This window comes from Natator depressus, chromosome 23 (genome assembly GCF_965152275.1).
Source record: "Natator depressus isolate rNatDep1 chromosome 23, rNatDep2.hap1, whole genome shotgun sequence".
Taxonomy (NCBI): domain Eukaryota; kingdom Metazoa; phylum Chordata; order Testudines; family Cheloniidae; genus Natator; species Natator depressus.
The window spans coordinates 911,382-931,754 of record NC_134256.1 but is presented as its reverse complement, the minus strand read 5'-3'; the positions used below and the strand labels follow the sequence as shown (position 1 = coordinate 931,754).

The 20,373-nt window shown below is 64.9% G+C and overlaps 2 protein-coding genes across 5 annotated transcripts; one reads left to right on the top strand and one right to left on the bottom strand.

Moving 5' to 3' along the window:
- Positions 1-246: 246 nt before the first annotated feature.
- On the bottom strand, positions 247-7,660 carry KCNK6 (potassium two pore domain channel subfamily K member 6). 2 transcript variants are annotated; one of them, XM_074937222.1, is made up of 3 exons: positions 7,339-7,660; positions 2,655-3,050; positions 247-1,446 (listed from the first exon to the last, which is right to left on the bottom strand). In XM_074937222.1, exons 1-3 carry the CDS (start codon positions 7,646-7,648, stop codon positions 917-919), a joined length of 1,236 nt encoding a protein of 411 aa, XP_074793323.1. In that variant the 5' UTR covers positions 7,649-7,660; the 3' UTR covers positions 247-916. The 2 variants fall into 2 exon arrangements, with proteins under 2 accessions (XP_074793323.1, XP_074793324.1); XM_074937223.1 differs by having other exon boundaries at positions 1,118-1,490.
- Positions 7,472-20,264, top strand: YIF1B (Yip1 interacting factor homolog B, membrane trafficking protein). 3 transcript variants are annotated; one of them, XM_074937225.1, is made up of 8 exons: positions 7,472-7,597; positions 15,037-15,260; positions 15,467-15,571; positions 16,266-16,344; positions 16,874-16,931; positions 17,988-18,143; positions 18,564-18,657; positions 19,002-20,264. In XM_074937225.1, exons 2-8 carry the CDS (start codon positions 15,072-15,074, stop codon positions 19,155-19,157), a joined length of 837 nt encoding a protein of 278 aa, XP_074793326.1. In that variant the 5' UTR covers positions 7,472-7,597; positions 15,037-15,071; the 3' UTR covers positions 19,158-20,264. The 3 variants fall into 3 exon arrangements, with proteins under 3 accessions (XP_074793326.1, XP_074793325.1, XP_074793327.1); XM_074937224.1 differs by lacking the exon at positions 7,472-7,597 and adding an exon at positions 13,578-13,683; XM_074937226.1 differs by lacking the exon at positions 7,472-7,597 and adding an exon at positions 14,064-14,091.
- Positions 20,265-20,373: the final 109 nt, after the last annotated feature.

The following is a 20,373-nucleotide window of genomic DNA, read 5'->3' as shown; positions in this document are numbered from 1 at the left end:
TGGGAGCCACATGGCCCAGAGGCCCCCAGGAGCAGCTGCTCAGGGTTCCCGTTTTCCTTTTACAACGGGGGGTTTGAGAATGGGGGGGCTTCTCCCCCCACTGCTGGGCCGGGAGGTGTCGGTTCTGGCGGGGGGGGCGGGGAGTCAGGACTCCTGGGTTCTACTGTTGGCTCTACCCCTGCCTTGAGCACCGGGCCGGGGGGGGGAGGGGACAGAGGGCACAATACCACGCCACCGGCTCCTTCCAGCAATGGTTTATTCAGACTCCTGGTCCCCATCTGTGCCCGGGACCATTCGCCCTCCCAGCTGCCAGGAACAGCTGGCACACACAGGCCTGGGGGCGGGCGGGGGGGATTCCCGGGGGCGAGTGCTTGAGCCAGGGACACAGGGGTGTTCGCTCTACGTCCGTCCCCCCCCCCCCCCGGCTGATTCCCAGGCTGGCAGAGGGCACTGCCCTCGACACCCCAGCGGGGCTGAGGGGCAGTTCTTGGCAGCATGGGAGGGGCCATGACCCCCGTGGGCAGTGCCCATCTTGCCACGCTCCATCCTGCACCTGGGGCCATGGAGGGGCAGCAGCTTCCGGCCCTGGCAGACGCCTGCAGTGGGGGGCAGGCACATGCGGCAGCCCCAGACCCCTCCCTGAGCGGTGCCAGGCAAGACCCCGTGACGGTTCAACCCGGCTCATTAAAGGGTTTGCATGAAAGGGATCCTGGCAGAGTCCAGCGGCTGTGCAGGGGGGGGGAGGGGGGTCCTCTCCCCTCCCCCCCTGCAGGGGGACCCAGACAGGCTGAGTTTCGGGGGGCAGGAGGGGCATTGCCCCCAAGCCTCGGGCATGCATGGAATCACCCCCCCACATATAAAACTCAAACTAGGCCTGGCCAGGCCCCAGCTCAGCCCCACACACAACCTGTCACCTTCACCCCCCTCGGTCAGCCAGAGCCCGCGGCGCCGGGCGGCTGGCCCAGGCTGGGCCCCCGCAGCCGGCTCCATGGCCCAGGGTCCCCAGCATGGCGGGGGTGAGTCTGGGAAACAGGGCAGGTCCCGGCCACCTGCCCCGCGATAAAACCTGGCGAACGGCCGCTGAAAACGGGGGCGCGCTTATTAAAACCCTGCGCCAGCTCCCCCCGCAACAAGCAGACAGGAGCCGGGCCAGCCCCAGCACGGCCCCGGGCGAAAGCCAGAGCCTGCCGCAGCCGCCGGCGCGGTCCCCGCAGGGAGCTGCCCCGGGAACGCAGCCCCCTCCGCGGGGCAGGGCTGACGCTATCGGCTGATGGAGGCGTAGTTGGCTCGGCTGCCCGTGTTGAGCTGGGCGCTGGCAGGTGGCGGCTTCTCGCCCTGCTCCGGCGGCTCCTCGGGCTGCAGGATGGGCTCCTGGTCGCTGCGGCCAGCGGCCGGCAGCAGGAAGAGGTCGGTGAGGCCGTGCAGGTCGGCCGCCTTGTGGAAGGTCTGTAGAACCAGCAGCACGGCCATCAGCCCCAGCAGCAGGTACACTGGGCGAGAGCGAGGGGGCGTCAGCCACCGCGGGGACCTGGGGGTCACCCCTGGAGCTACAGCGGCGCTGCGCCCCACAGCAAGTAGGGAATAGAACCCAGGCGTCCTGGCTCCCAGCCGCCTGCTCTAACCACTAGTCCCCACTCCCCTCCCAGAGCCGGGGAGAGAACCCAGGAGTCCTGGCTCCCAGCTGCCCTGCTCTAACCACTAGTCCCCACTCCCCTCCCAGAGCCGGGGAGAGAACCCAGGCGTCCTGGCTCCCAGCCGCCTTGCTCTAACCACTAGTCCCCACTCCCCTCCCAGAGCCGGGGAGAGAACCCAGGAGTCCTGGCTCCCAGCCGCCTTGCTCTAACCCACCAAACGGCAGTGTACCCTAGGTAATGTTCGGGATGTAGCTGTCCCCACGGGACTCTAATAGACACACCAACGCTGCACCCAAGTCTCCCCAGACTGTGCCCTGTGGGGCTACTGGGGCCCCCTCTGCCCCCCCCAGGTACCTGCCCCCTAGACACCTGTGACAAAGCGAGGGGGGGGGTTTCCCGTAACGTTTTGCATGAGCACTGCGTGCCTCAGTTTCCTCTGTGTCTGACACAATGACCTCAGTGGTGGGACAAGGGGGTGTGATTTTTGCAGGGACCCAGGGTGGCAGGTGTCTGGCAGGACTCAGGAGCCAGGTGGCTGCCGCGAGAGGTGGGGGGCAGTGACTTGTTTGCCCAGGAGGAGGAGGGGCAGCAGGTGTGTCAGGGGCTGGGCTGGTCAGTCTCCTGGTTGGGACTGGGGCCGGTGGGGGGAGTGGTGGAAAGCCCATGGCCTTTGCTGTAACTTCCTGCTTCCTGTGAGCTCTGTCCTACCCTGTGTTCCTGGTGACTAATAAACCTGTTTTCCACGCTGGCTGAGTCACGGCTGACTGGGGAGTGGGGGGCAGGGCCCTTTGCGAGCGTGCGAGGCTCCCCGAGGCGTCCCTCCAGGGGACCAGGGGGCTGAATGCTTCCAGGTCGGACCCGGGACGTGCCGGAGCCAAGCAGGCTCCTTGCCCTGGTGCCGGCACCCCGAGGGGAGATGCACCAGGAGGAGGGTCCTGCCTGACCTTGCTCGGAGCGCACCTATGAGACCCCCCCCCAACGGAGCTGCCCCCCCAGACCTCCCCCCCGCCCGCTGCTCACCAGTGACCGAGACCTTGTAGAGCGCCCGCAGCTTCTGGCCGGGCTGCTCGCCTGGCACGTAGTCACCCAGCCCGATGGTGCACAGCGAGATGAAGCAGAAGTAGAAGGCGTCCAGGTAGCTCCAGGTCTCCTCCAGGGCGCTGAAGATGGCGGCCGGCAGCAGAAAGAAGGCGACCAGCACAGCCAGCAGCAGCAGCAGGAAGTGGGCCCGGGCCAGCGCCCGGTGGCTGTAGCCCGACCGCAGCTGCAGGTACTCAAGGGGCCGGTGGACGAAGAGCCGGGCCAGGCGCTGCACCGTGGCCGTCAGCACCAGCATGGTGAAGGGCACCCCCAGCAGGGCATAGAAGATGCAGAAGGCCTTGCCGGAGTCCGAGAGCGGTGTGGTGTAGCCGTAGCCTGGACGCGGGGCACAGAGGAGATGATGTTACCCCCACGTGTGTGTAGGGGTCTCCCGCATGGGAAACTGAGGCATGGACAGGCAAAGGCATCCCACAGGGGTCAGTGTCAGAGCTGGGGATAGAACCCAGGAGTCCTGGCTCCCACCCCCACCCCCGCTCTAACCACTAGATCCCACTCCCCTCCCAGAGCTGGGGAGAGAACCCAGGAGTCCTGCGTCCCAGCCCAGCCTTGCCCTGTGCAGCCCCTGGCTCTGTCCGGCAGGTCCCAGGCTTCATCCCCGCCCTAGCCCATGTGCCTGGGCTCTGCGTGAGGCCAGCTCCTGGAACGGCTCCGGCGCGGGGAGCTGGGTAATGAGATTTCACACCCCGGTGGGTTCTAAGCCGGGCAATTAGGCGGCTGCAGGGGGCAGTGAAAGGCTCCATTGTGGGGGGCAGTGCCGCACCCGCCGCTAATCCAGAGGCAAAGCCAGGGCCCTGCGGGGGGCTGCAGGCTGCACATGACCCCAAGCGGGGAGGGACTCGCCCTGGCCCAGTGACTGTTTTACGGTAGCACCCAGAGGCCCCAATCCGGGATCTAATGATGCCCGAGCACAGTGACACAGGCTGGTTGAGATACCAGGGTAACAGCCTACTACTGCAGCCAGCCAGCGGCGCTTCGGGGCTCCAATCGCACCGCGAAGGCACTGGGTGACGGGGCAGCTGCTGCCCCAAAGTTCCACTACCGGGGTGGCAGCCACAGGGCTCCCCAGCATGGCAGGGCTGGCCCCGCATCCCCCCTGCCATGGCTGTATCCCCAGGCCTTTCCTACCCCTACCCCAGGATCCAGACAGGCTGAGCGCCCGGCTCCTTAGCCCATCCGCACTATGGGGCAGCTGCACCAGGGGCTGGGGCCGAACACCAGGAAGCCCGTGCGGTGGGGGTGAATCCCGTGGGGGAGCCGGGTCACTGGGGAGAGCCCTGCTCCCCCTCCCCACCCCATCAGAGCTGATGCCCAAGCTCAGAGCCGGCCTGTCAGGGCCTTGCCCACCCACCCCAGGGAGGCAACCCAGCCCACTCCCCTCCCAGCTGCCAGGGAGCTGTTTACTCTGAGTGTTGACCCAAGGCAGGCACGGGGCAGAGTTCGCTCTGCATCAACCGGAGCCTCCCGTCCTCCCTGCCCTGGCAGGGTGAGCCCTGCCCAGGGATCCCCCGCGCTGGCCAGCTGCCTCCGGACCCAGAGGTCCCGCAGGGAGTGCTCTGCGGGCCAGGACGGCTCAATCTATCCTTGGGCCGTGGTGGGGCAGAGGGGCTGATGTCCTGACACACACAGAGCCAGACAGTTCTCAGCTTCAGCACCAGCCCATGGAGACAGACCGACACGGCCGGACAGACGGGCATGTCTAACCCCCCCGTCCCCCGCAGCGGACACCCCCAAGGGATGCACCACAGGACCTGTCCCGCTCAGGAAGGTGCACCGTGGTACCCAGGGACAGACAGCGACAGCCCTGCTGTGGGGCCACACAGCTGCCTCAGGCCCCCCCAGGGCACCGAGCTGCCAGACCGGGCAGTGCCCAGACCCAGGGGATTGTGTGGCAAAGCCCCTGGGCACTGCGCCCCATGGGCTGTGCCCCCCCATGGCGTCACTGGGGCCAGGTGCTGGGAACGCACACGCCCTTGGCCTGGCAGGCAGCTGGACTCCCTGGCTCGGTGCCAGGCCCGGGCAGGGCCAGAATGCCCGGGCCCTGGGGAGAGGCACCAGCTCATGTCCGGGTTAACCCCCTCCCTGCCAGGGCTTGGCTCACAACCCCCAGTACAGGGGCGGGGAAAGAGCCAGAGTCTGGGCAGCTCTCCAGAGCCCCGTGCCGCCAGCCCTGTCTGTCAGGAGCACTCGGCACTGTCAGGAGCGTGGCAGTGCTCAGCCGGGCTGGGACCCGCTCTCCCTTCCTCGTCAGCCAGCCAGCAGCTGGCTCAGCATTTCTAACAGCACATGGGGCCAGCCACGACTTCCCCCGGGGGAGCCAGCAGGGTGGCCCGGACCCACGAGTCCCATGAGCCAGAGGCAGCTGTCACCCCTTTGGGCTAAACATCTGAAGGACTAACTGAGCTGTATGGGCTCATCAGGGAGCCAGGACTCCTGGGTTCCATCCCCAGAACTGGCAGGGGAGTGGGCCTAGTGGTTTCAGTGGCGGGGCGGGGGCTGGGAGCCAGGACTCCTGGGTTCCATCCCCAGCGCTGGCAGGGGAGTGGGGCCTAGTGGTTAGAGCAGCAGCTCTCTAGAGCAGAGACTCCCGGCTCCCAGATGAGGGAAGGGGGCCAGGCTGGAGAGCAGGGATTCTGGCTGGATCCTGGCTGGACCCGGCTGTAATCGGCACCGACGTGCCCACCCCAGGACCTGCCGACCTGAGAGACCTGCTCATTTAGGGCTGGATCCAAAGCCTGTCAGAAGCCAGGGGGGGCAGGAGAGTTCCACTGGGCTGGGGGTCCGGCCACATGGACCAGTCTGAGCACTGGGGGCTGCTGGCCCTGGTGTAGGCCAGGCCAGGAATCTCTGAAGCTAAGGCCCCACAGGGGATCCAAGGCCCAGCAGCCAGACCCCTCCCCCCCTCAGGAGCACCTTTGTGCTCTAGGATTTCCGCAAGGGCCTGGGGGGGGGGGAGAGAGAGGGGAGAGAGAAGAGGGAGAGAGAGAGAGAGAGAGGAACTAGGCCAGGATGGAGGGGGAGGGTTGGCGCTCTGGCTGCTAACTCTGCGCTTTCACTTTCCTTGTCATCTGGGGCCCAGGTGCCGGATTGGGGGTGGGGGTGCAACCAGTTCTTCCAAAGCAGCGTTCAGGAGCCCCCCGGGGAGCATTTCACAATATACCCCCCTACACACACACCCCCCAGGGCAGGAGCGGGATCTTGCTGAGGCTCCTGGCCCGAGGAACAAGGCCAGTCCCAGAGTCCTAGCATGGGGGAAGTCCCTGGCATGGCCACTCCGTCACCATCACCCAGGGCCCGAAGCCAGAGCCCAAAGAAGCCGGCCCAGTGAGCCCAGCCGACACCAGCCCAGAGACCTTCTCCAGTCAGTTTTGCTTCTGACAGCTGGCAGGGGCCCAGCAGGCCCTGCCCAGACCTGATCTCTGCTCTGGCAGGTGCAAAGGAGGAGTCCCGGCGCAGCGCCGCCCGGGTGTTGGGACACTGCCACCCTGGCAGCATGCAGCATCCCGTGAGCCCAGTCACCAGGCCCAGCGCCTCGTTCACACCCCATGTCACTCCAAGGCCCAGCAGACACTTCGGAGAAAGGGCCTCAGAGTTACAGCTGCACCCGCCTTGCCTAAGGGAGCTCGGCCCGGGGACACCCCGGGCCCCCAGCAACACCCCATGGACCCAGCACAGACCTCCCAGGTCCCCTCCCCACACAGAGCAGGAAGAGGGGCACACGCCCCATGGCCAAACGCCCTGCTAAGATGCCTTTCCAAACCCAATCCCACTCTAGGCCCTGCAGAGAACCCCCGTGGGTCAGGGCCTGGTGGGGCAGATCCGAGCCACTGTGCGGTGGTGGGGAGGGGCAATGTTTGGTTTGTGGGTTGAGCTGGGGGCTGTGTTAGCCGGGGGAGGGGGAGGAGAGGGCGGCTGTGTTAGCCGGGGGAGGGGGGACTCTGATAACCGGGGCGGGGAAGGGGAAAGGGGCGCTTAGACACTTTCACTCATACATTTAACAAACTTTCTGAAAGTTTCTCCAGCTGGCTCCGGCTCTGGGCAGGGCCCGGCCCGAGGGGGGCGGGCATCATCCATCGGGAACAGCCCCCGCTTGCCCGAGCAGAGAGTGACATTTGTGTGTCGTGTTTCCCCCCCCCCCCCCACACACACACACACCTCAGTCTCCCGGCGCTGCTGGATTTGTAAACTCCCAACCAAGCACGAGATTCGCCCTGGGTGCTTTAACGCGCTTGGGAACAGGGCGCGTGTGTGTTGGGGGGGGGGGTTGGGTTTAAAATCACTGGGGGGCTCTAGGGACACAGCCCTGGGACCCACTGGGGGATGGGCGCAATGGTCTGGAAGCTGGTGGGGACACCCCATTCCTGGGGGCCCCGGGGGAGCGCGGGGCGCCTGGGGTGGTACCGAGAGACTCACGCGCTGTTCGGGGGCGGCTGCCCCGGCGGGGGCAGCTGGCGAGGGGGCGCGCAGAGGAGGGGGGCGCTCCGGCTGGGCAGGGGGGCGCTCCGGCTGGCGAGGGGGCGCGCAGCGGAGGGGGGCGCTCCGGCTGGGCAGGGGGGCGCTCCGGCTGGCGAGGGGGCGCGCAGGGGCGGCGGGAGCGGGCGCTTACCCACGGTGGTGACCAGCGTGCTGGAGAAGAAGAAGGCGGAGGCGAAGTCCCAGCTGGAGGCGCCGGCCGAGCCGTTCCGCAGCACCGAGACCCCGTAGCGGTTGGCGCTCAGCACCCGCTCCAGGAAGCGCTCCAGCGCGCTCTCGTTCAGGCAGGGGCTGGCCCGCAGGAAGGCGGCCTTGAGCGAGCGCAGCTCGGCCCGCAGCCGGCTCTCGTAGGGGCGCTCGATGGCGGAGACGAGCAGCGCGCCCAGCAGCAGGTAGCCCGCGTAGCCCAGCAGGCAGAGCCCCAGCACGGCGCAGCGGTTCATGGCGCGGCCGGAGCCCCGTGCGCCCTGGGCGCGGGCCGGGAGAGCGCAGCCCGGAGCGCCCCGCGCGCAGGGGAGACCCGGGGCCCCCGGAGGAGGAGGACGGCGGGGAGGGGAGACCCGGGGCCCCCCGGGCAGAGCCCTCGGTGCGCCCCAGGGAACGGGGGGACCCGGAGCCCCTCGGCCGCTGCTCGCCCCCTGGCTACGTGTACTTGCAGCGGAGCTTCCGGCTGCTGCCGCCGGCTCCCCGGAGCGAGCCCCGAACCCAGAGACCCGCCGGGCCGGTCCCCGAGCGGCCGCGCAGCGACCCCTGCCTGCCGCCCGGCGGCTTCTTAGGCTGGGGACAAGCCCCGCCCAGCGGGGCGGGCTGGGACTCGGGGCCCCGCCTGGTCTCGGGGGGACCCCAGGGGATTCCCCGGGGCGGAGGCGGATTCCAGGGCCAGGCAGGAGCCTGGTCCCTGCCGGGGGAGGGAGGAGGGAGCCACATGCACCGACCCCCCCCCCATGCCCCCTCCCCGCTCATCCTTGGCTGCTGTCTGGCTCCTTTCCTATAGAGATCTCAAAGCACTTCACAGACAAGGGACCAAGCCTCCCATCCCTCCGGGGAAACAGGTCACTGCTGTTCCTATTCCACAACTGGGGAAACTGAGGCAGGGCCTTGGTCCAAGGACAGAGCCAGCAGCAGAGCTGGGAATAGAACTCAGGAGTCCTGGCTCTGAGCAGGAGGCCCCGCTCTCCTCCCAGGGAGAAAAGCCTGAAACTTTCTGAAAGCCACTCTGGAGTCTGGCCAGTGGGAGGGGACGTGTAATCAAGTGACATGGGTTTTAACACAGATGGGTGCATGGACTCCCCCTCACTCCCCTCCAGCCAGTGCAGTGAGCCTGGAACAAGGGCATCTCTGTCTCGCAGGACTTGTTCTCTTGTGCACAGTAAATAGCGTATGGGTGACATTAACACACACACACACACACTGTAACTCAGCACCCTGCCTCTGCCCTGGGGGGCTCTCACACCAATCAGGTCTCATGTCTTTGCAGGCAGGATCAGCAGCTCAGGGGTCACCTGCTGGGTGATGGGGGTACCCCAGTGGCTGGGTCACTCCAAAAAGTAATTTTCTCTGGGTTGTAACTCACCCCTTCTTGTCAACTGTTGGGAATGGGCGACGTCCACCTTGATGGAATTGGCCTCGTTAGCGCTGACCCCCCACGTGGTCAGGCAACTCCCATCTTTTCATGTACTGCATACGTATACTTATGTATACGGCTTACAGTCTTATTCACTGCATGCATCTGATGAAGTGGGTTCTAGCCCACGAAAGCTTAGGCCCAAATCAATGTGTTCGTCTCTAAGGTGCCATGAGGCCTCCTCATTGTTTCTAGTGGTTCCCTCTGACTCACCACCCCCCACCTGTTCCCTGATCTGTGCAGTCTGGGTCAGGCACCAGGGTAACTTGGGAGTGGAGCAGCCAAGGTCAGTGAAATTGCACTGGGGTAAAACTGGTGCAGATGGGAGGAGATTCAGCCCTGGGTGTTCTCCGGATCTTCTGAGGGAGCTTTGTCCCTGTGTAACCCCCTTCCCCTCTCTTCATCCTCTCAGGCTGCTGAGGAACTGTAGGAAGGGGGGTGCTAGGCAGGGACCCTGCCCTAGCCCCCTTGCTGAGCAGCGTGGAGTGAACCATGCCCAACTGATAACAGCATTCCTGCTCCAGGGCTTGGTCTGAGGTCACCAGCCAGGCCAGGCCAGGCCAGGCCAGCACAGCACAAACTGCAAAGCGAACCCAGCCCAGGATGGGGACAGGGATTTGGTGGGTCAGGAGGTCAGAGCCTGAATGTGCCAGGAAGCTGCTTTGGGCATAAGGGGCACTCCTGGAAGAGGAGCGAGCAAAGGGAGCTGCCAGGAGGGAAGGCCCAGCAGGGTAGAGGAACTGGCAGGGGGTGCAGGAGGGAGGGCGGGGAAGCCAGTGCTGGGGTGCCTGTGTATCCCAGCAACGCCATGGGGCACGTCCTCGTTCCCCTGTTCCCAGTAACGCTGAGGCTGCTGTCTCCCACCTACTGGTTGAATTTTTCAAAACATCCTAAGGAACCTAGCACCCCATTCCCAACCCCCAGGCAGCTTAGAAAATCCTAGTCCAAAGTCACCGTCTGAACAAAACACAGAGGAACCAGCTCGACCCTGGGGGAAGGAGGGACAAGGGCTAGGGGAGCAGGTGAGAGCCCTCGTCCCTCTGCCATCGGCTCCTTACACTGCAGATGTGACTCTGGAAATTGCTCCGTCTGGGCCAGAGCCACCTACCAGGAAAGTCCAGTTTGGGCAGCTTTTGCAAGGAACTATCCCAGCCCTTGGCAGTCCCCTGCAATCTGTCCTGGGGGCCCCCAGGGGTGTCATGACCCTGGAGAGGGGGGGCCCTGACTGAGCCTTACAGGAACTCATGTATTAGAGGGGTAACTGTGTTAGTCTGGATCTGTAAAAGTGGCAAGAGTCCTGTGGCACCTTGTAGACTAACAGACGTATTGGAGCATGAGTTTTCCTGGGCGAATACCCACTTCGTGGGATCCATGTCGTGGAACTTTCCAGAGGCAGGTATAAATATGCAAGCAAGAATCAGGCTAGGGATAACGAGGATCAATCAGGGAGGATGAGGCCCTCTTCAGCAGTTGAGGTGTGAACATTGAGGGAGGAAAAACTGCTTTTGTCCTTGGCGAGCCATTCACAGTCTTTGTTTAATCCTGAGCTGATGGGGTCAAATTTGCAAATGAACTGAAGCTTAGCAGTTTCTCTTTGAAGTCTGGTCCTGAAGTCTTTTTGCTGCAGGATGGCGACCTTTACATCTGCTATTGTGTGTCCAGGGAGATTGCAGTGTTCTCCTACAGGTTTTTGTATATTGCCCTTCCTAATATCTGATTTGTGTCCATTTATCCTTTTACGTAGGGACTGTCCAGTTTGGCCGATGTACATAGCAGAGGGGCATTGCTGGCACATGATGGCATATATTACCTTGGTGGAAGTGCAGGTGAATGAACCGGAGATGGTGTGGCTGATCTGGTTAGGTCCTGTGATGGTGTCGCTGGTGTAGATATGTGGGCAGAGTTGGCATCGAGGTTTGTTGCATGGATTAGTTCCTGAGCTCCAGGACCTCATGTGACCTGATTCCAGACTGGAGGGAGGCGCCTGGTTAAAGTCTAGGTGGCCTTTCTCAGGGGTGCAGCCCCCACCCCTCGCCTTGCATTACACATTCGAGGTCCTAGCGGGCAGACAGGGACTGGGCGACCATTGGGCTCAACGGGCACTGTCTCTGGCTCAGACCAAGCGGGGGTGTGGAACGGCACAGCACACAGGTTCATGGCCCTCAGTGCATGGCCCGGTTTGTAGCAGGCACTTGCCACAGCTGCAGCGCTGGATTGCGTGATATTAAAAAACAAGGGGGAGCACGAACTGCATCAAACACCCAGTTTAGCTGAGGCCTGGTCTACACTGGAAATTAGATGGACCTCTATGCCCCTCAGGGGTGTGAGTGTCACACAGGTAAAGCCACCTGCCACCCCCACCCTTGGAGGCAGCGCCCAGGGGAAGGGAGAATAGTCCTGTCAACCTAGCTACACCCCCCAGGGGAGGTGGAGCACCTACAGCACGGGGAGAACCTCTCCTGTGGGCACGGGTAGTGTCTTCACTGCTCTAAGTGCAGACCAGGCAATGGGCTTTAGCACGTGTTCACCTGGGCCAAGGTATTAAAATCACGGCGCAGGAGGAGCCGTCATAAGCCCATACTCTGTGCACAGGAGCTGGTTTATCTATGGTGCCATTAGTGTGCTCTCTGAGGCCCTGCTGGGCTCTCCCCGGGTGAAAGCATTCCCACTGCAAGGTCCTGGGCTTTGACCTGACTGAGCATATCTCCTTTCAGAAGCTGCTTCCTGGGAAACAATCTCAAGATAAAGAGCTGAAGCAGCATCAAACACAGCACGTCCCCCACCATTCAATTCCTGAGCAGCCAGGCTGCCTCTTTGAAATGCAGATAGACTGGATAGTTGTGTGGATAGTTGTGAACAGAGGAGAGATGGCCTGCAAAGCTTGGCAATTAAACTCAGAAATGGGCATTAAGACCTGTGTTTACCGGGCGGGCGGGCTACTCAGCACTAAATGTTAATTTGGATTTGATAAATTCAAGTTAAGTGGTGTTCATACCAACATGGGTGATGGAAGCTCAGGTAAACGTGGAGTTTTCAGTTTGTGACTCACTATTTTAAGTTTCCTCTTTTCAACTAAAAAGAGGAAGCTGTAATGCCCCTAAAACCCCTCACAGCAAAGCCCCTTGTGGGCTGAAGTTGGGGGGAACTTCCCTGTGGGTGCAGGGTTGCAGAATGGTCCACTGCAGGCATTCTCACCTCTTCCAAGTTCCATTGGACTGACAGCAGTGGATACAAGGGCTGGAGAAGGGCTAGTGGGCTAGGTGGACCCCAGGCCTGACCCAGCCTCACAGTTCCTATGAGAACGGAGGAAATACCTTGTATCACCACCAAGGGGGTAAGTATTGGACCGAGCTTGCTATTTTCAAGCAACACCAGATCAAAGACTCTATCTCGCACCTTTGCCTGTCTTCCCTAGCCCTGGAGCTCAGAGGAACCCGCCTCAATCAATCCCCTCTAATGAGGAGTTTGTGTATATAATGCAGGCGGAACCAATGTGCTGTGTGCTGTCCAGACACAAAGTCTGCAGAAATGCCAGGTCCCAGCTTGCAATGCTCCTGCTTGACCGGCGCGAGCCTTGGAGGCGGCAGTCCCGGCCTCCCTGGCTCCGTCGTACGGCGCGAGCCTTGGAGGCGGCCGTCCCGGCCTGCCTGGCTCCGTCGTACGGCGCGAGCCTTGGAGGCGGCCGTCCCGGCCTGCCTGGCTCCGTCGTACGGCGTGAGCCTTGGAGGCGGCTGTCCCGGCCTGCCTAGCTCTGTCGTACGGCGCGAGCCGGGGAGGCGGCCGTCCCAGCGTGCCTGGCTCCGTCGTATGGTGCGAGCCGGGGAGGAGGCCGTCCCGGCCGGCCTGGCTCCGTCGTACGGCGCGAGCCGGGGAGGCAGCCGTCCAGGCCGGCCTGGCTCCGTCGTACGGTGCGAGCCGGGGAGGGGGCCGTCCCGGCGTGCCTGGCTCCGTCGTACGGCGCAAGCCGGGGAGGCGGCCGTCCCAGCGTGCCTGGCTCCGTCGTACGGTGCGAGCTGGGGAGGAGGCCGTCCAGGCCGGCCTGGCTCCGTCGTACGGGGCGAGCCGGGGGGCGGCCGTCCAGGCCGTCCTGGCTCCGGGGGCCGGCTGCACGCTCAGGGTGCCCTGTCGGGGTGCGGGGGCTCGGAGGCTCTGGGGCCGGGCTGGGACAGGCCAGGGCCTGCAGGCTCTGGGGCAGGGCGCCCGGCTGCCCACTGTGGCTCCTCGGCCTCTCGGGAGGCCTGAGGCCCCAGGCCCAGGTTCCCCCCAGGGCCGGCCCCGGCCCCGCAGGGCCCAGCTGACGCCCAGGCTGGGCGGGCGACTCCAGCCATGGGTGTCCCAGCCCCAGGCCCTGGGGGGAAGGGCGCGCTTGGGCCTGGGCCTACAGCACTGGGGAAAGCCTGAGCTAGATTAGCCGGCCGCCATCTTGGAAAGGGGCAGCGACAGGGACGTGCAGCCACGTGACTGCCCCGCAGTCGCCATCTTGGGCAGGGAGGGGGGGCGGGGCACTTCGGGTCGCGCGACCGCACACGCAGTGCGGCGTCTTGGCAACGTGACCTTCCGGCGCATTGTCCAACGCACGCGCTACGACACCGCGCCGGGCAACGGGCCCCCGCCGCTTGCCCAATGAGCGCGGCGGCGGCCCGGCACGTGACGCCTCTTCCCGACCTGTGATTGGCAGGGCGGCGGCGGCGCGCGCTGATTGGCGGCGCCCGCGAACAGTGCCGTTCTCCAATTGGTCGGTTGGCCCTAAGTGGGCGGGGCTTCCCTTAAAGCGGCAGCGAGGCCCAACTGACAGTTCGCCGGGGCGGAGCGAGATGAACCCGGACGGCGGCCCCGGCGGGGGGCTCCGGCAGCGTCAGTGGGGGAGGGGCGGCGAGGGGGTGTCGGGGGGGTGGCGAAGGGCTGTCCGGGGGGAGGGGTGTCGGGGGGGTGGCGAAGGGCTGTCTGGAGGAGCTGTCCGGGGGGAGGGGTGTCGGGGGGGTGGCGAAGGGCTGTCCGGGGGGAGGGGTGTCGGGGGGGTGGCGAAGGGCTGTCTGGGGGGAGGGGCTGTCCGGGGGGAGGGGCGGCGAGGGGGTGTCGGGGGGGCAGCGAAGGGCTGTCTGGGGGGAGGGGCGAGGGGCTGTCCAGGGGGAGGGGCGGCAAGAGGGTGTCGGGGACTGTCCGGGGGGAGGGGCGGCGAGGGGGTGTCGGGGGGTGGCGAAGGGCTGTCCGGGGGGAGGGGTGTCGGGGGGAGGGGCGGCGAGGGGGTGTCTGCGGGGAGGGGCGAGGGGGTGAAAGGGGGAGGGGCGGCGAGGGGGTGTCGGGGGGAGGGGCGAGGAGCTGTCCGGGGGGAGGGGTGTCGGGGGGGTGGCGAAGGGCTGTCTGGGGGGAGGGGCTGTCCGGGGGGAGGGGCGGCGAGGGGGTGTCGGGGGGGCAGCGAAGGGCTGTCTGGGGGGAGGGGCGAGGGGCTGTCCAGGGGGAGGGGCGGCAAGAGGGTGTCGGGGACTGTCTGGGGGGAGGGGCGAGGGGGTGAAAGGGGGAGGGGCGGCGAGGGGGTGTCGGGGGGAGGGGCGAGGAGCTGTCCGGGGGGAGGGGTGTCGGGGGGGTGGCGAAGGGCTGTCTGGGGGGAGGGGCTGTCCGGGGGGAGGGGCGGCGAGGGGGTGTCGGGGGGGCAGCGAAGGGCTGTCTGGGGGGAGGGGCGAGGGGCTGTCCAGGGGGAGGGGCGGCAAGAGGGTGTCGGGGACTGTCTGGGGGGAGGGGCGAGGGGGTGACAGGGGGAGGGGCGGCGAGGGGGTGTCGGGGGGGTGGCGAGGAGCTGTCCGGGGGGAGGGGTGTCGGGGGGGTAGCAAAGGGCTGTCTGGGGGGAGGGGCTGTCCAGGGGGAGGGGCAGCAAGGGGGTGTCTGGGGCGGGTTCAGGCCCCCTGGCCATGGGGCATCTCCCTGCAGTGGCCTTTGGCGGTTGCTGCCTGCGAGCCCGTTGGTGGGGTGAGGTTGGGGGTGTCTCGCCCTGTCCCCAGGGACTGGCTGTCTCGGGGACCCCCCCCCACGGCCGGCATCGCTGGAGGGCCCTTCGTGGGCAGCCCCAGCAGAGAGGCCCGTGGCTGAAGGGGCTGTGGAGAGCCAGCCTCTCCAGCCTCTAAGCCGATCGCGTGGGGGTGCCCCCCTGTGCCAAGTCCCTGTGCCCTGGGGTCCCATCACCCCAACTCACCTGCTGTCTCCTTTCCGCAGCCTCCAAGCGCCGGCTGCCGGCCGCCTCCTCCAGCATGGCTGATCCTCACCAGCTGTTCGATGACACCAGCTCCAGCGCCCTGGGCAGGGGCTACACTGCCCCGCAGTCCCCCCCTGTGGGCTACCCTGCACAGGGCTCCTTCCTGGCCGAGCCCATGTCCAGCTTCGCCATGGCCTACGGCAGCACCCTGGCCAGCCACAGCAAGGAGATTGTGGACAAGAACGTGAGTGTGGGGCCAGGGGGAGGGGAGTGGGGGGAGACGTCCCATCCACAGCGCGGCCTCCAGTTTGTCCTGTTGCTGGGACAGAAGATGCAGTGGCTGCTTCTCTCTGACCCTACTCTCTGCACTTGGTGCTCCCCCCCACACATGGGGCCCCCCATCCTACACCCCTGCCCCCTATGCCCTGAGCTGCTTTCCTCTCCTTGCAGATTGACCGCTTCATCCCCATGACTAAGCTGAAATATTACTTTGCTGTGGACACTGTCTACGTGGGCAAGAAGCTGGGGCTGCTTCTCTTCCCGTTCATGCACCAGGTAAGCCCAGAAAGGCTGAACCTAGCTGGGTAACTGGAGCCACGGCCTTGTTCGTCAGCAGGTTGGGTGATGGGTGTTGCAAAGGGCTCTTTGGCCTGCAAACTTCAAATGGAGGATTGAAGAGTCCAGGACGTCACCTCCACCATCCACCTCCAAAATCAGCCGGCGCCTAAGTCTGAGTGGTGTCCCAAAAGGGACTCCCTGCAATTACATACCTCGTGCGCATACAGGGTTGTGCGTGTCGTCCCCATCTAGGGCCGCTCCGCTCCCTGGTGTGGGGCACACTCTCTGGACGGTCAGTCTGACTCCACAGGGCCCATTCTGCAGCCCCTTACAACCACTCTGCTGTAGTGTTTAACACCCATGGGAGGGGAGACGCTGGTGGTAGGGCCGTGCTGCCGGCAGGGCTCAGGGTGATGCAGCACCCCCAGACCCGCACACTACATAAGTGACTCTCCAGTGGAGGGCGATTGGCCCCGGGGCGCTGGCTCCTGGTTGCTGAGTGCCGCACCGAGGGACGCTCGCTGGGTGGCCTGGGTTTAACGCTAAACGAGCTTCCTGGCTGGCTCGTACTGTGGGCCAGTTCGGGAGGATGGGCACCATGCAGAGATTGCCCTCCCTTGCCAGCTCACCCCTTCTGGCTCTGCAGCAGCTGGGTGTCTGGGGCTCCCCTCACAGGAGTGTCTCTTGGCAGGACTGGCAGGTGCGATACCAGCAGGACACTCCTGTAGCACCACGGTTTGACATCAACGCCCCTGATCTCTACATTCCAGGTACCTTGCTGGGCAGCAGCGCGTGGTCTGATTTGACCCCGTGCAGAGGGCAGGCCCTCGTCCTTCCGGGCTTGTAGGCTGAGTCCCGCAGACCCTAGCCATGCAAATGCAGCACTGGGCGCTGGGTGTTATGGCCTGACTTTCAGGGGTGCTTGCATGGGAGGTTGAAAGTTGCACAGGTCACCGTGGATCCGAGCAGGAATATAGATTAGTTTTCTCCCTGAAACCTTCCCTGGTTTCCGAGGCCTTGTCTACAGGAGGAAGCTGAGCGGCCTGGCTACGGTGGGGGAATTATTCTGCTGTCGCCAACTCTTCGGGAGTAAAGGCAGCAGAGTTACTCCCTCCACCATCTCAGAGTTTCCTGTGGTATTGGGAGCCCTCTCGGCTCTGCTTAGTAGCCCAGGTTGGCATCTCCCATGTGCCCTTTCAGGGAGATCTATGCATTCCCTATCCCCTGGGCCGGACTGGTCCCCTCTGCATGGGAGCAGTGACTCTGGGACTCACCAGCTTGTGTCTCTTTCCTTCGCAGTCATGGCTTTCATCACGTACATCCTGGTGGCTGGCTTAGCACTGGGAACCCAGAACAGGTGAGGAGAGTGCTCCCCAGGCATAGGCGCCGACTCCGTGGGTGCTCCAAGGCTGGAGCACCCACGGGAAAAAGTTGGTGGGTGCTCTGTACCCACTGGCAGCTCCCCGCCCCAGCTCACCTCTGCCTCTCCCCCTGAGGCGCCTTCCCTGCATCTCCCAGCGCTTGCCGCCGCGGAACAGCTGCTTCATGGCGAAACAAGCTGTGGGAGGGAGGCGGGAGGAGCGGGAACATGGCGCTCTCGGGGCGGGGGGGGGGGCAAGGCGGGGATTTGAGGAAGGGGCCCAGTAGGGACAGGGAGGGGGCAGAGTTGGGGCAGGGACTTTGGGGAAGGGGTTGGAATGGGGGTGGGGTGGGGCAGGGGTGGCGCGAGCACCCACCGGCGCCAGGAGAAGCTGGCGTCTATGTCCCCAGGTACAGCAGCGACCTTGGGTCTGTGCTGTCCTGAGGACTCGGATCTGCCCCGTCTGCGTGTGGTTCTCCTGAGCGTGGGGGTGCAGCAGCCTCGTGCTGGGGGTGGGCTCTTTCCTAGACCCTGCGCCGGGACACAGCTGAGCTTTTGGCTGCGGTGCCAAAGGTCAGGCTGATCCATGTGAACAGAAGCTTGACCAGGTAAAACTGGCACCTGCTGAGTGCCCACATCCTTTCCAGGAATGCCCTCCAGGTGGGGGATTTTACTGGGAGTGGGGGGACCCCAGCCTGAACCGGCCCCACCTTCCCAGGTATCTCAGTTGGGAACGCCATGCTCTGTTCCTGGAGCAGACCGTTCTGTGGTGGCCTCTAGCCAGCAGTACAGGAGCTCTCTGCGTCTCTCCGTGCCCAGAGGGAGGGCGTGGGGTCAGCCTGACCCTGCTGCTGGTGCCCGGCATGTGGCCGTGCTCCACTGATCAATGGCCTGCAGGCTCCCCTGGGGGCTGGGCGGTGGCCGCATGGGAAGCGTTGTAGGTCCTGCCAAGCCTAGGCTGCCAGGAACTCGCCCATCGGCAGGCTGGCGCCCTTTGACCCTCCCAGTCCCAGCTGGTGCCCTTTGACCGTCCTGACCCCTGTGCGAATGCAGGTTTTCTCCCGACATCCTGGGCTTGCAGGCCAGCTCGGCCCTGGCCTGGCTGATCGTGGAGGTGCTGGCCATCCTGCTGAGCCTCTACCTGGTGACTGTGAACACGGACCTCACCACCATCGACCTCGTTGCCTTCTCGGGGTACAAGTACGTCGGGTGAGTGCTGGCCCCTCCCCGGCCTGGAGCTGCAACCACGGCACTCGAATGGGGGGAGGAGACCAGTCCTGTGCCCTGCAGGGAGAGGGGATCAGGCCCCAGTCTCTGAGCGGCAGACGGGCTGGGGTCTCGTGGGAGACCTGGCTGGAGCAGCGCTCTGGTGCTGACACAGATGTGCAGTGTGTGGAGTTAAAGGGGCGTGACTCTGGGTGTGGGTCCAGATCTCTGTCAAATGAAATTAGCGCCAGGGGGATGCGTTTGGGAACGTGTCCCTCCCCCCACCCCGTGAGTGACCACGCTGCAGTGGGGTGCTGGGCCAGGGCCCTGGCATGGGAGGGGGTGCTGGTGGCACGGATCTGCTACCCCCAGGGCTAGGGGTGGCACCCCACACCCGCTCACTTCGTGCCTCTCCTGCGGCAGGATGATTGTCGGCATCGTGTCTGGCCTGCTCTTCGGCAAGACTGGCTACCACCTGCTGCTGAGCTGGTGCTGCCTCTCCATCTTCGTCTTCATGGTAAGGGCCGGCTGCGGCGATGGGGCAGGTGGCCTGGGTCAGTCATGGGGTGGGGTCTAGCTCTGGGACTGGCTACTGGTTTGGCTTGTTCTGACCTCGGGGCCGCACTGCTGGTGCCGGGCCCCGTGGTATCAGCGTCTCCCCTGCGCTTCCTCTCTAGATGCGGGAGCTGAGGAGAGCGTCCCATGCTGGGCCCTTGTCCTGGGGACCAACCGGCTAGCGGTGCCCAGTACATTGGGCTCGGACGGCTGGGTGGGGAAGAAGCGGCAGCATGTGCCATGTGGCCAGTGGCCCAGGGCTGCTCCCACCAGGCCCTGGCCTAGCGCTCTCCCCTCGCCCCCCAGATCAGGACGCTGCGGCTGAAGATCCTGTCGGAGGCGGCTGCGGAGGGCGTGCTGGTGCGGGGGGCCAAGAACCAGCTGCGCATGTACCTCACCATGGCTATCGCCGCCCTGCAGCCGCTCTTCATGTACTGGCTGACCTTCCACCTCGTCAGGTGATGGGGCCTCCCTGATGCATCTCCTCTCCAGCTGCCTGGGACCCTGCCCCTCGCTCCCCAGCCGCGCTCCCTGCCTGGGGCCTGTTCACAGGCAGGCTGATGGCGGGGGTCAAACAACGCCGTGTCCGCTCCAGCTTGTGCTCTGGTGACGTCCTTGTGTTAGGGTTAGCGGGGTGTGGGGGGGCTCCTGGCCAGGATCCTGGGGCGGGGTTCCCTCTCTGATGGGTTTAGCCCTTTAGTAAAGAGACACTGCAGGGTTTTGTTTAAGGGCCCCAATCTGGGGTGTGGAAGGGATCTCGCTGTCAACGGGGGAGGCGCTGCCCTTGGGGGAGGCAGCTGGAGCTTGGCATATTCCAAGTGACTTGTCTCTGAGAATGGGACCAGCTCGGGAGATCCCAGGTTCTGCCCTGGCAGTGTCTGTGGAGGGGTGGGACCCTCAGCTGGGCAGTGTCTGAGGGGTGGGGGTGTCCCTTACCCTGCAGTGCCTCCTCCGTGGGCAGCTGTCTTCCTGCAGGGCCGTGAAGAGCCAGCTGCCTGGAGCTCCGTGTGGGCCAGCCTTGCCCCCTGCACCACCTCGGGGGCTGCCTGGTTCTGCACCAAGCTGCTGGGGTGGGGCTAGTTTTGCATGTGAAATGCCAGCCTACGTTCCTGCCTGGAGCTGCCCCCACCTCCAGGCTGGGCATCCCAGCGCTCACGGGGTGCTGGGGGCATGTCTGACTGTCTGGCCATTTTGAACCAACAGCTGTTTTTTGTTTCTCTTGGTGCTGGTCGGGGGCGGCTGCCAGGCTGGGGCCCAGGCCGCTGGGGCCAGTCTTGCCCTGGACACGGCCTCTGGGCTGGTGCTACGTAGGCCCCCCTGCCCGGTCTAATGCCTCCTGTCACTGGCCTTCAGGGCTGGCTTCCTGCAGCTCCAGCTAATGCCTGGGCAGGTCTCCCCAGCTTTGCTAGACCCCCCCCCCCCCCCGGTGCATGTTAATGCATGCGTGCTGCTGCCTGGTGGTTTCTCAGTTACTCTGCTGCGGCTGGGGGGCAGGCCGTGTCAGGGCTGCCTCGCCGGGGCTGCGTGCGGCCTGAGCCACCCCCTCAGAGCCTCTGTATCCACAAGCCAATAAACAGTAGTTATGGTGGCTCCGTGTGCTGGCTTCACTGGGGCTTTGCTCAGTGCATGGGGGGGGGCACTCACGTAGCCAGCAGCGGGGACACCCCAGGGAGACTGC